Source organism: Salmo trutta, chromosome 18 (assembly GCF_901001165.1).
Source record: "Salmo trutta chromosome 18, fSalTru1.1, whole genome shotgun sequence".
Lineage (NCBI taxonomy): Eukaryota > Metazoa > Chordata > Actinopteri > Salmoniformes > Salmonidae > Salmo > Salmo trutta.
The window spans coordinates 23389856-23403171 of record NC_042974.1 but is presented as its reverse complement, the minus strand read 5'-3'; the positions used below and the strand labels follow the sequence as shown (position 1 = coordinate 23403171).

General features: G+C 42.7%; 1 protein-coding gene across 2 annotated transcripts in view; it reads left to right on the top strand.

Moving 5' to 3' along the window:
• Positions 1 to 12577, top strand: part of marchf5 (membrane-associated ring finger (C3HC4) 5) — a 53216-nt gene extending 40639 nt beyond the window's left edge. The window contains exons 3-6 of one of the 2 annotated variants that reach the window (XM_029698062.1): positions 455 to 585; positions 8097 to 8280; positions 8887 to 9053; positions 11052 to 12577. In XM_029698062.1, coding sequence (XP_029553922.1) covers positions 455 to 585; positions 8097 to 8280; positions 8887 to 9053; positions 11052 to 11168 — 599 coding nt within the window. In that variant the 3' untranslated portion in view covers positions 11169 to 12577. Of the gene's footprint in view, positions 1 to 454; positions 586 to 8096; positions 8299 to 8886; positions 9054 to 11051 lie in introns of both variants that reach the window. The other variant, XM_029698061.1, reaches the window with a different exon arrangement.
• Positions 12578 to 13316: the final 739 nt, after the last annotated feature.

Sequence of the window (13316 nt, the reverse complement as noted above, 5' to 3'; positions counted from 1 at the left end):
TGGGGGGAGAACAGTCTTATGGGTAGACAGGTTATCATTAGCATCGCTAACTGGCTACATACAGAGTGATAGACAAACACGTGCATCAAACAGACAGACGGGAAAAATATTGCTGGACATTTTATTGGGGCAGATATTGTTACGTTTGGCTTTTTTAGCCAATAGTGGCTAACTAGGGGTGAGAGAACGTCAATGTGGCTTTGATTGGATAGTAGCCGGGAGCTTTGGTAATGACAGTTTGCAGTTTTGATTGACCAGCTACTCATAAGTGGGCTGAGAGCTACTGGTACCCTAAAAAATATGACCCAGGCCATAGAGGGGGGAGGGGGGGGGGGGGGGGGCAGCCTGTACGACACTGTTTTACAATTTGGAACAAACGCCGTAGAGCCTTTTTCACACACAAAGTGCTGTGTGCAATCCTATTTTCAACTCTTATGTCCCTGTCTCCCTCCAGGGCCAGTGGTGTATGTACTAGACCTGTTTGACCGGCTCATTTCCAAGGCCTGTCCCTTTGCCGCCGCCGGCATCATGGTGGGCTCCATCTACTGGACCGCCGTCACGTACGGGGCTGTCACCGTCATGCAGGTGAGACCGCCACACACACATACACTAGGGTTTCCGTTAGGAAACAACGTGACCGGGAAGATTTTTATTTACCGGCCATTTGAGAAGTTTACCGGGACCCATATGCATTGAAGGCGTAACCCGTAAGGGCGTCCACCAATGGTACTCAAAATGACAGAAATCACATTTAAAGATTATGGTAACTCATCTTAACAGAACATGCAACTCCTGTTATGAAGCAGCCAATAAAACATCATTTTCAAACATTTGCCAAAGTGCAATTGTAAACAGCGCATCTGATGCGAGCAGTTCCATATTAGAAACTTAGAAAGCGGGGGAATCTAAAGGTGCAACGACTAGAATGGGTTGCTAATAAACTCAACAAAAAAAGAAACGTCCTCTCACTGTCAACTGCCTTTATTTTCAGCAAACTTAACATGTGTAAATATTTGTATGAACATAACAAGATTCAACAACTGAGACATAAACTGAACAACTTCCACAGACATGTGACTAACAGAAATGGAATAATGTGTCTGAACAAATGGGGGGTCAAAATCAAAAGTAACAGTCAGTATCTGGTGTGGTCACTAGATTAAGTACTGCAGTGCATTTCCTCCTCATGGACTGCACCAGATTTGCCGGTTCTTGCTGTGAGATGTTACCCCACTCTTCCACCAAGGCACCTGCAAGTTCCCAGACATTTCTGGGGGAAATGGCCCTAGCCCTTACCCTCCGATCCAACAGGTCCCACACATGCTCAATGGGATTGAGATCCGGGCTCTTCGCTGGCCATGGCAGAACACTGACATTCCTTGCAGGAAATCACACACAGAACGAGCAGTATGGCTGGTGGCATTGTCATGTCAGGATGAGCCTGCAGGAAGGGTACCACATGAGGGAGGAGGATGTCTTCCCTGTAACGCACAGCGTTGAGATTGCCTGCAATGACAACAAGCTCAGTCCGATGATGCTGTGACACACCGCCCCAGACCATGACGGACCCTCCACCTCCAAATGGATCCCGCTCCAGAGTACAGGCCTCGGTGTAACACTCATTCCTTCGACGATATACGTGAATCCGACCATCACCCCTGGTGAGACAAAACCGCGACTCGTCAGTGAAGAGCACTTTTTGCCAGTCCTGTCTGGTCCAGCGATGGTGGGTTTGTGCCCATAGGCGACATTGTTGCCGGTGATGTCTGGTGAGGACCTGCCTTACAACAGGCCTACAAGCCCTCAGTCCAGCCAATCTCAGCCTATTGCGGACAGTCTGAGCACTGATGGAGGGATTGTGCATTCCTGGTGTAACTCGGGCAGTTGTTGTTGCCATCCTGTACCTGTCCCGCAGGTGTGATGTTCAGATGTACCGATCCTGTGCAGGTGTTGTTGCACGTGGTCTGCCACTGCGAGGATCAGCTGTCCGTCCTGTCTACCGTCTGTAAGCTGTTAGTGTCTTAACGACCGTTCCACAGGTGCATGTCCATTAATTGTTTATGGTTCAATGAACAAGCATGGGAAACAGTGTTTACACCCTTTACAATGAAGATCTGTGAAGTTATTTGGATTTTTATGAAAAGGGACATTTCTTTTTTTGCTGAGTTTATGACTAGGATTGTGCCTTTGGCTTCTGGGCAACAAAATAAAGTTGATATAAAAACCAATAGAACAGGAGAGAAATACTGGTTTCAATGGCATATGCGGAAGTCTTTATAAAAGAAATTGCCTCCACTTTTCTTTGATCAGATTTTACCTAGGCTACTTTGGAGCAAGGTAAGACATGGCTCATAATATGAAGTAATACGTTGAGGTTTCAAACAATTAAAGGGTGACTGCACTTCCTGATTTAGCCCCGTTTTAGGTTTTGGTTAATTAAGAAACGCTACCGGCCATGACTGAATTCAAATGTGAGTTTGTTTCGTGGTGTGATGTGGATGTCTGTGGGAAGGGTAAGCTAAATTATTTCGCCAGTTAGCTTCAGCCGGGTGGTGTGCGACTGTGGCAAAGTTAGTTTGACTTTGGATAGCCTATCTCTAGGGATAGTTAGGGACCAGGGATTAACATGGGTAATCCGGGATCCTGTCACATTTCCCCAAAAAATAAAATGACAAGACCCGGGAAATTACATTGTCCCCCAAAGTCGAACTAATGCAATTCCACAAAATACATTACATGCACAGCAGCAGATTACCCAAAAAATGTATAGCACATTATGCAAACAGGTTGTTGCATTGAAGCATTTAGCTTAGCGTATTTACTTCGTACAAGGTCGCCATAAATTCAAAGCACATGCGTTATTGACACTGCCGGACTGCACACGCGTCCCGAATGCAGTTAGTAAACCCCTACAGTATAGCCTATAAAATGTTGCTTGCTTCCTTGAGCTGTCAATGTTACTCTTCAGATAGTCACAAATTTGATAGGCCTATGCACAATTCACTACATGGGTATCTCTGTCACAGGCATGAAGTCTGTAACAATTCAGAGGCAGGAGGGAAATCTCCTGTCCTAGAGCCTAGGCCAGTGTTCCCCAACTGGTTTTATTTGGGCCCCCAAGTTCTCTGAGCAAAAACAAATGGTTGGACATAAAAAAAACTGTAAAAACACCAGGAAATCAGCTCCAAACCCCTCTTATCTCAGAATCCTGGCATATGACCATATCTTGGTTTTACGCACACCTTAAATGATATTATTTAAGCTACTCCCTTAAATGCTATCATGGGCAGAAAACCCAGTTCACCTCCATCGTTCATTTAAGTTCACGGGTCATTTATAAACCTTTCAATATTGGCAATAATTTCCATGACTATTTCACCAGTGAAGTGGAAAAGCTCAGAAGGGAAATGACATTGAACAGTGAACGATCATATTTTTGTATAAAAAAATTAATAATGAAAGAGAACGATTGCTGTTTTGAATTTGGTCAAGTTAGTGTGGGAGAGGTGGAAAAAAATCCATAATGATAAGCCACCAGGTATAGACAACCTTTATGGGAAACTATTGAGAATGGTAGCTGACAGTATTGCCACCCCTATTTGATACATATTTAACCAAAGCCTAAAGGAGTGTCTCCACAGGTGTGTAAGGAAGCTAAAGTAATTCCACTGCCTAAAAATAGTAAAGCACCCTTTACTGGCTCTAACAGCCGCCCAATCAGTTTGCTACCTGTTCTTAGTAAACTGATAGAGAGAATTGTTTGACCAAATACAATGATATTTTTCAGAGAACAAGTTAACTACTGATGGATATAGAAAAGGGCACTCAACTTGTACTGCACTGACTCAGATGACAGATGATTGGTTAAAAGAAATGAATAATAAGATGATAGTTGGAGATTTATTGATAATATTTCAGTGCTGCCTGTGATGTTATTGATCATAAATTGTAATTGCTATGGCTTTACATCGCCTGCCATCACATGGTTGGAGTTATTTATCCAGTAGAACCCAGAGAGTGTTCTTCAACAGAAGCTTCTCTAACATCAGATATGTAAAATACAGTGTCCCGCAGGGCAGTTACTCTTCTCTATTTTTACAAATGATATGTAAAATACAGTGTCCCGCAGGGCAGTTACTCTTCTCTATTTTTACAAATGATATGTAAAATACAGTGTCCCGCAGGGCAGTTACTCTTCTCTATTTTTACAAATGATATGTAAAATACAGTGTCCCGCAGGGCAGTTACTCTTCTCTATTTTTACAAATGATTTGCCACTGGTCTTACCCAAAGCTAGAATGAATGACTATGCGGATTATTCCACACTACATGTCAGCACCCAAAGCCAGTGAGCTCACTGAAATTCTAAATAAGCAGTTACAGTCAGTATCAGAATGGGAGATTAATAATAAACGGGTTTTAAATACATCTAAAACTAAAATCATTGTATTTGGTTCAAAACATTCTTGAAGACCTAAAACCTCAAGTGGAGTTTTCCATAAAGTGTGAGAACATTGATCAAGTTGAGGAAGCTAAACTCCTAGGTATAACATTGGGTGTTAAATTATCGCGGTCAAGTCATATTAACAAAGTTGAGTGTTGATGGGAAGGGGTATGTCTGTTGTAAAAATATGAATTTATTTTACCAGGTTAAATAGATAAAATGGACATACCCCTGTTATATACGAATATGTTCTGTGTTTCTTACACACAAATCAACTGTAGTAGCTGTCCCTGACTAAAACAAAATATTGGTCGACCAAGACATGTATTTTTCCATATATAGACACCCTATGTGTTTTTAATAAAATCAACTATATATACTGAGCTTGTCTTAAGCACGCTGTTTGATTAAATAATTAAGACCCACAAATGACTTGAAGAGGGAGCCAGAGATCAAGATGGCCAAACCAGGAGAAAAAAACCTGTTCCCAACCCTCCTCCTTCCGCTGCCGTTGGCCTTCGCAGATTCTGCCGTGACACTCCTGAAGTTGCCAGGAATAGGCTACACCAGGGGTTGGCACCCTTTTCCATTTGGAGTGCCAATTTATCTTACCATTTCTACCGATCTGCGTGCCAGTTGTGATTTTCATATGCACATTTTTGTGGAACAGTGTAATTTATAATCTCAAAGTCATAGAATGTAGATTAACCACAGACAATCTAAATGAAAATGTTAATGTAACTTCAGTTGCCATTGCCAACTATGTAAAAGTAGCCTACATAAAGCCAACGGATAAAGACATTGCACCCTGCAGGTAGAAAATATCCTGATAAAAATAAATATCCTATATAAATCCCATTGCTGTTGCAATTAACTTGAAACGTATCAACTGTCGGCACGAAGCTCACGCAAGCAAACTTGCGACATTGTATATAATATTCTGGGCCATTAGAGTTTCCCGCACCAGTGAGCTCGGGACAAACACAGCTGAAGGCTATTTGTTCAAGGGATAATAAATAATCAGCCATTTTATGACGTTTCCACAAGATCAGAGCATTACATTTTTCCCTTCCATGGCCGAGTGGTTATCAAAACGGAGAGAGTTGGGAATATTTTTCAAATACATTGAGGAACTATTGTCATTCTCAATGGATTCTAAAAAAGGGCTTTGTGTACTTACTGTTTGAGGTGGGAAAAAAATACTTTGAGAAGCTTCACAATACTAGTCAAATACTATGACATCTCAAACTGTCCTTACTGTCTCAAACTGTCCAAACTGTCCTTACTCAACATTGACAAGGGTGCTTCAAACAAAAGACAACGAATAAATTGCCAAAACTCGTAAATGTAATTAAATAAACCAAAACTTGTTTCTCACAAGTGTAGCATATGTTGTGAGATCTGCAAATGTGTCCACTCTGACAATGAGAACGTTAAACGAATGTAATAATAATATATTGAATGCATTAACAGAAATTACCATAACCAAACAAACATTGTAGATCTTCTCCCATCTTGATTACTGTCTGGTAATATGGTCAAGTGCTAGCAAAGCCCTAGCAAAGCTGCAGCTGGTTCAGAACAGAGCAGCACGCCCTTAACTGCACATACAGAACTAACATCAACAACATGCATACAAGTCTTTCCTGGTTGTGGGTTGACGAGAGATTAACTGCTTCTCTTCTGGTTTTTATGAGAAATATTTTTTGTAACATTTTAAGTCATTTAGCAGACGCTCTTATCCAGAGCGACTTACAGTAGTGAATGCATACATTTCATACATTTTTTCCCCGTACTGGTCCCCCGTGTGAATCGAACCCACAAGCCTGGCGTTGCAAACACCATGCTCTACCAACTGAGCCACACATAACTGTGAATAAAATTCCAGATTGTCTGCATAATCAAATAACATTCAGCTCAGACACCCGCACATACCACGCCACCAGGGGTCTCTTCACAGTCACCAAGTCCAAAACAAATTCACGGACACGCACCGTATTATACAGAGGAATGGAACACCCTTCCATCTCCAATTACTCAAGCAAACAGCAAAATTACCTTTAAAAAACAGATTAAACAACGGATTAAACATCTTATGGAACGGTGGTGACTGTGAGGGGACACACACACACTCCTCTCTATTTTTCTTGTATTGTTTGCATAGTTTTTTTGTTGTATTATTTGTATCATTGTATTTTAAATTTGTGTGACAGTGTCAGTGTTTTGTTACTTGCGTTTTTGTTCAGGTTTTTGTTTTTGTGGACCCCAGGAAGAGTAGCTGATGCTTCTGCAAAAGTGAATGGGGATCCAACTAAACAAAGCAAAACAAATGGGGACATCTGATTTTTGCGGTATTTCCTGGGACTCTAGGGATACATTTTTAATATTCTCGGTATTGAAACTTGGTAGATTTTCGGGAAAATATTTATTGATGTCCCTGTTATATTGAAAGGTTTATAAATGACCCATGAACTTAAATGAACGATGGAGGTGAACTGGGGTTGAAAGGTTTATAAATGACCCATGGGGATATTAAATGTCAAACCAAATTGATGGGTCGAATGCAGCTGCGCTCTGAATTGATGATTACTTGGGTGCTTCCAGCTGTGGGCAGCATTAAACCCAACCCATGGAAAACTGTTATATACAATTTTTTTCATATCTCGCTAATAAATCTGTTTCGGATGAGACTGACTTCATGTCCAAACTATTTACACTTTTTTGAAAATATTGACACTAGAATAAATGCTTCTGGCTCATATCAATGCCACCTATGCCAATTTGTAAATGATAAGTTGCATTTTAGGGGCAGTCGCTATTTAAGTATATGTTTTCAAAATGCATACTGCCTCCAGCTCACATTGCAAAGTGGTAGGTGACACGCTGATAGTTGCCTATGCACTTGAATGGCGAATGAGAGGCACGCTTCAATTACCAGTTGAGAATTAAAAAAACTGTTTTAAACACGCGATTGCATTTAAAATTATTGCGCAATGACTGGACTTATAAAAGCACATGTTTCACTCCAGCAGCAACAAGCGGAGAAGCTGCAGAGGCAGCTCTAGTGCGGTCTGACAAGTGATATTCCGCTCAAAATAGGCTCTGTACGCTGTGCGCGTGTATATGGTCATTTTATTATGCGTGGGAATACTTGGGAACAGATTTCAAAAATGTGAATCACTTGGAGCTGATTTCCTGGTGTTTTTACAGTATTTTATATCCAACCGTTATAAAACAAATATACATTTGCTCAGAAAACCTGGGGACGGGGGAGGCTCATAAAGCCACCCAAGGGCCAAATTTCTCCCACGCCACCAGTTGGGGAACCCTGCTACAGACCGATAAGCATACATGTGAAATGTATTTACGTCAACTGATTTTTCCATCTATGAATAAAAAATAACAGTAGGGTATTCCTACCACCCACACACACACACACACACACTGAGGGTTAAATCCACCATATTTATTGTTAACATTATTGTCTTCTGATGGCTTTCGTCGTCTTCCTAGTGTGGCAGTGTTGATCGATTAGACTGGCTGCGTTTGAAATGGCAGTGCACCACATAGGTAAACAGGGTGCCATTTCAGACGCACTTTATCGTCAAGCTCTCCGTCTTCACCACGGTGTCCGCTCTGTCCCTGTGCCCAGGTGGTGGGCCATAAGGAGGGCCTGGATGTGATGGAGCGGGCAGACCCCTTGTTCCTGCTCATCGGCCTGCCCACCATCCCCGTCATGCTGATCCTGGGGAAGATGATCCGCTGGGAAGACTACGTGCTGCGCCTCTGGAGGAAGTACTCCAACAAGCTGCAGATCCTCAACAGCATCTTTCCAGGTCAGAACGGACACATTGGTAGGGATGCAAACCGTTCTGCAACAACGGTCTTCTACTACAATGGGTGGAATTCCGTGAATTTGTTGTGTGTGTCTGTATAATGAAGTGTGGGTGATAAAGCTGTTATGTACTTGATGGAGGACGCTACCTGTGTTAAAGGCTGTTGTAATGTTGTGTGATCATTGTGTCGTGAGCTGTGTGTGTGTGTGTGGGGGGGGGGGGGATATAAGAACGCTGAGAGGTGGCCCTGTCCATTGGGGCTTGTGGAGGTCCAGTAGCAGTGGGTTTTTCCACTGAGCTCATCATCAAGGACAGTGATTGATGTGGGGAGAAACCGGACCCCAGGGCTCAGCTGGAACTTTCAACCTTTTCTCCCTGCAGTCTCAGCTTGCTGGGCAAGAGCAGGCGTACACCTTTACCCCCCCACTCTGCTGCTCCAAATAAAGATACTGGTGCAGATATTACTCAGTGGCTGGCACAACTTTTTTCTCTCATCACTTGATGAATGTGTATTTGTGTGTCTTGTGTAACATAGCCAGCTGTGTAAAGATGTACTAGCAAAACAACACCCACAATGCACCTTGCCCCCTCTTCTGTCTCTCTCAGGGATTGGGTGTCCGGTGCCTCGTATCCCGGCGGAGGCCAGCCCCCTGGCAGACCACGTGTCAGCCACCAGGATCCTGTGTGGTGCCCTGGTATTCCCTACCATCGCCACCATCGTGGGCAAACTCATGTTCAGCAGTGTCAACTCCAACCTGCAAAGGACCATTCTGGTGGGTAACACAAACTGTCAGGCATACACACAGACAGTGGGCATGGGGTCTTGGCCATTGTAGTTATCTTGACCACATATTCTTCTTATATTAGTGATTGCAGGTTTTTTGCCATGGCAATACCTGTACTAGCTCCTCCCCGCTACTGGCCCATTCTGAGGTAACTGTGCGTTAGCTGGCAGTTGGCTGTAAGTTAATTAGTAGTTATTCCTCATGAATTTAGGATGTAGGAATGTACCCTGCGAGGCAGGCTGTAGTCAACGTGACAACTGGATGCAGTCTATCACAGTGCCATCCGTTTTGTCACCAAAGCCCCATATACTACCCACCACTGCGACCTGTATGCTCTCGTTGGCTGGCCCTCGCTTCATATTCATCGCCAAACCCACTGGCTCCAGGTCATCTAAGTCTTTGGTAGGTAAAGCCCCGCCTTATCTCAGCTCACTGGTCACCATAGCAACACCCACCCGTAGCATGCGCTCCAGCAGGTATATCTCACTGGTCATCCCCAAAGCCAACTCCTCGTTTGGCTGCCTTTCCTTCAAGTTCTCTGCTGCCAATGACTGGAACAAATTGCAAAAATCGCTGGAGTCTTATATCTCCCTCACTAACTTTAAGCATCAGCTGTCAGAGCAGCTTACTGATCACTGTACCTGTACACAGCCCATCTGTAAATAGCACACAGAACTACCTCATCCCCATATTGTTATTTATCTTCTTCCTCTTTTGCACCCCATTATCTCTACTTGCACATCATCATCTGCACATCTATCACTCCAGTGTTAATGCTAAATTGTAATTATTTTGCCTCTAGGGCCTATTTATTGCCTTACCTCCCTACTCTTCTACATTTGCACACACTGTACATATATTTTTCTATTGTGTTATTGACTGTACATTTGTTTATGTGTAACTCTATTGTTTGTGTCGCACTGCTTTGCTTTATCTTGGCCAGGTCGCAGTTGTAAATGAGAACTTGTTCTCGGCTGGCCTACCTGGTTAAATAAAGGTGAAATAAAATAAATAAAACCAGGGCTTTATGCCTCCTTGTGACCCGCCACCCCTGTGGGCCACCCACACACACACACACACACACACACACACACACACACACCTGAGAGTGCGCTGACAGCCAGGTAACCAGAGTGGCAGGGCTCGTCTGTCATATGACCCGCGCTGCCCCCTCTGGACATTGCAACCCCCCCCCCTGCCCCACGCAAACACTCACACTCAAGTTCCCTTTAACCTCACTTAGCATTAGAGCTTCAAAACCATCTGATCTCATGGTTCTATTAGTAAATGACTCAATGGAGGCTTTGTTGGCACTGACATGCAGAGGGGTACATGTATTGTCCTATGGCAGGTTATAGTGAGCCGTTTTAAGGATGTACTATTTATTCCCTGGCTACTACAGTATTAGAGAACTACACAGAGTACAAAACATTAAGAACATCAATTCATTGGGCCATGGACTCTACAAAGTGTCAAAAGTAGACTTAGTTGTGTCAAGTTGGCTGGATGTCCTTTGGGTGGTGGACCATTCTTTATACACACGGGAAACTGTTGAGCGTGAAAAACCCAGAGGGGTTGCAGTTCTTGACACATTGAAACCGGTGCGCCCGGAACCTACTACCATACCCCGTTCAAAAGCACTTAAAATGTTTTGTCTTGCCCATTTACCCTCTGAATGGCACACAAACACAATCCATGTCTCAAGGCTTACAGATCCTTCTTTAACCTGTCTCCTCCCTTTTCATCTACACTGATTTGAGGTTGATTTAACAAGTGACGTCAATAAGGCATCTCAGCTTTCACCTGGTCCGTCTGTCATGGAAAGAGCACTGTTCCTAATGTTTTGTACAATCAGTGTATCTTGTGTAGCAAATAGAAAAACCAGACAGAGCAGCAAGATAAATGATTTGATGCATGTGAGCTGAGTGTTGGTGACCCCTCCTTGGCACTGTGCTTACCCTTTAGTTATTTTTGTCCTGTCTGCAGGGTGGGATTGCGTTTGTGGCCGTCAAGGGAGCGTTCAAGGTGTACTTCAAACAGCAGCAGTACCAGAGGCAAGCCCACCGCAAGATCCTCAACTTTACCGAGGCAGAGGAGGCCTGAGAAGGGCCATGGACAGACAGACAGACAGACAGACATACTGATACACAGGGGGAGTGGACGGAGCATGACAGTGAACTCTGAGCAGGAACACTGTCGGACAGACAGATTGACGGACATCGGGATCATTGGCGCCCCCCTAACTCTTACACCCCTCTAAGTAGCCTCACCTCGTTCTGTTTCTGCTCTTTAGGGAGTCACCGTCGTCTGCGGCTGACATCCGTGCTGTATGATTATCACCATGTTCTATTTTGTTTTAAAAACATTCAAAGGAGAAGAGACGAGACAAGAACACTGATACAGACGTGTACTCATGCATATTCCACACAGGAGCTCTTTTTTTGTTGTTGTGGAATGTGACTTGTAACTGCTATGTTGCTGTAGCAATTTTTGTTTGTTTTAATCAAGTAACCATGTGCTTGTTGTACTTTAAAAAGATACATCTGGGACACGTGTAATTATTAGACAGGAAAGTTTTATAAATAATTGTCTTACTGTTAATTTTGCAGTTTTGAAATTCTGTTTGCCAATGAGGAATATTGTTTTCCTGTATTGAATGTGTTTTAAGAGAAATGAGATATTTTATCACTAAAGGATGATTATTTGAATGAGGGAGAACCTTTTACCTGCTCCCCTAAGACATTGTTGCCACGTTTCCATTGGTAAATATCCCCAGACTGATAATACATACTCTCAATTATTTCGAAGCACAGTACAAACGTAAGTGTGACTGTCTGTACATACAGTAATTGCACAATATGTATCGGATAAAACATTCAAGGGTATTTTTAATGTCATGCCTAGAAGTGTTGTCATTAGTTCCGTTTGTAGCTGATTTTGTGTAATTGTCTTCTACTCATGAGATGACAGAGAATGTGATGTGCAAGCCTGCAACGGGGAGGTGGGCGGATGGATGATATCGATCTGACACGTGCCGCATTACCTTCTAAATGAGAGCATAACATGACATGTCCACTGAATAAAGGCGAGATTGATGTCTCTTCTTTTAACCCAAATCGCATATTCCGCCACATATTTCCTTGCTAACTCCACCACTTGCTTTGTCTTTTAGTGTATATATTATATATATGCTCAAGGCAGTCGCGTAATAACCCATTCTGTAACTACTCTTTATTCTAAAAGTGCGGTATAACCAGTATACAGTACAGGTCGTGTGTGAAAAAGGCATGCCATAAACCAATCATTTGAATATTTAATATTATTGTGCACAACTCTTTTAGCTGTGCCTGGTAGACAGATATGCTCCAATAATCTGCTGTGGTCAGCTCAGCTTTTACATTAACTCTAAAGAAAATATATCATGCCAAAAGTGACATTGAAATTATTAATTGTATCATACAGACATTGTTTCTCGATTTATAGTTGTGAATAAATGTATTTTTTCAAACCTTGAAGTGGATGTGTTCATGCTAAGATCCAGGGGCCTCATAAAACGGATTTACGATGAATTTTGATCTTGAGTTTATGATTTACGCAGAAAACCATGTCTAAGTAGTTATTTAGAAAACCTGACTTTGACGTGGAAATGATCTTCTCTACGCAAAGTCTAGACTTGATGTAAGTAATTTACCTGCTATTTATGTTGGGGTGTTGCCGTTTGGGACGCATAGGCGTCCAAGCCTGTGGTGAACTTTGCATTAGCTTTATGAACAATTTGTTAGGAATGATCAATTAAAAGTGTGAGGAATGAATTGCCAGACGCAAGGTGTTTTGAATGAAAAACAAGATGCGATGTTCTATAAATAGTGTGTCAAATTAGAAAAAAGTAACCATGGCTGTTCTTGCGTTATTGGAAAACATTGAAAACCGTGCGTTTAGAAGGGAGAGTTTTCAGAGACCGGAATGACTTTTTTTCGCATGATGATCCATGGCTTATAAATCGTTGTCGTCTCCCGATAAATGTTCTGTTAGATTTGTGAGCGGATTTAGCCCCTAATCTGGAAAGGAAGATACTCTGTCACCATGCCGTACCCGTATCTGTCCAAGTACTGTCCACTCTGGGATTCCTCGCTACTGGGACATTCCAGGGTGAAATGAGTGACAGGTCGGGTATATCACAGCCATCATTCAGCCGCATCCTGCCACAAGTGATCTCATCTTCCAAAAAGTTTGCTTTTCTCTTTATGTCCA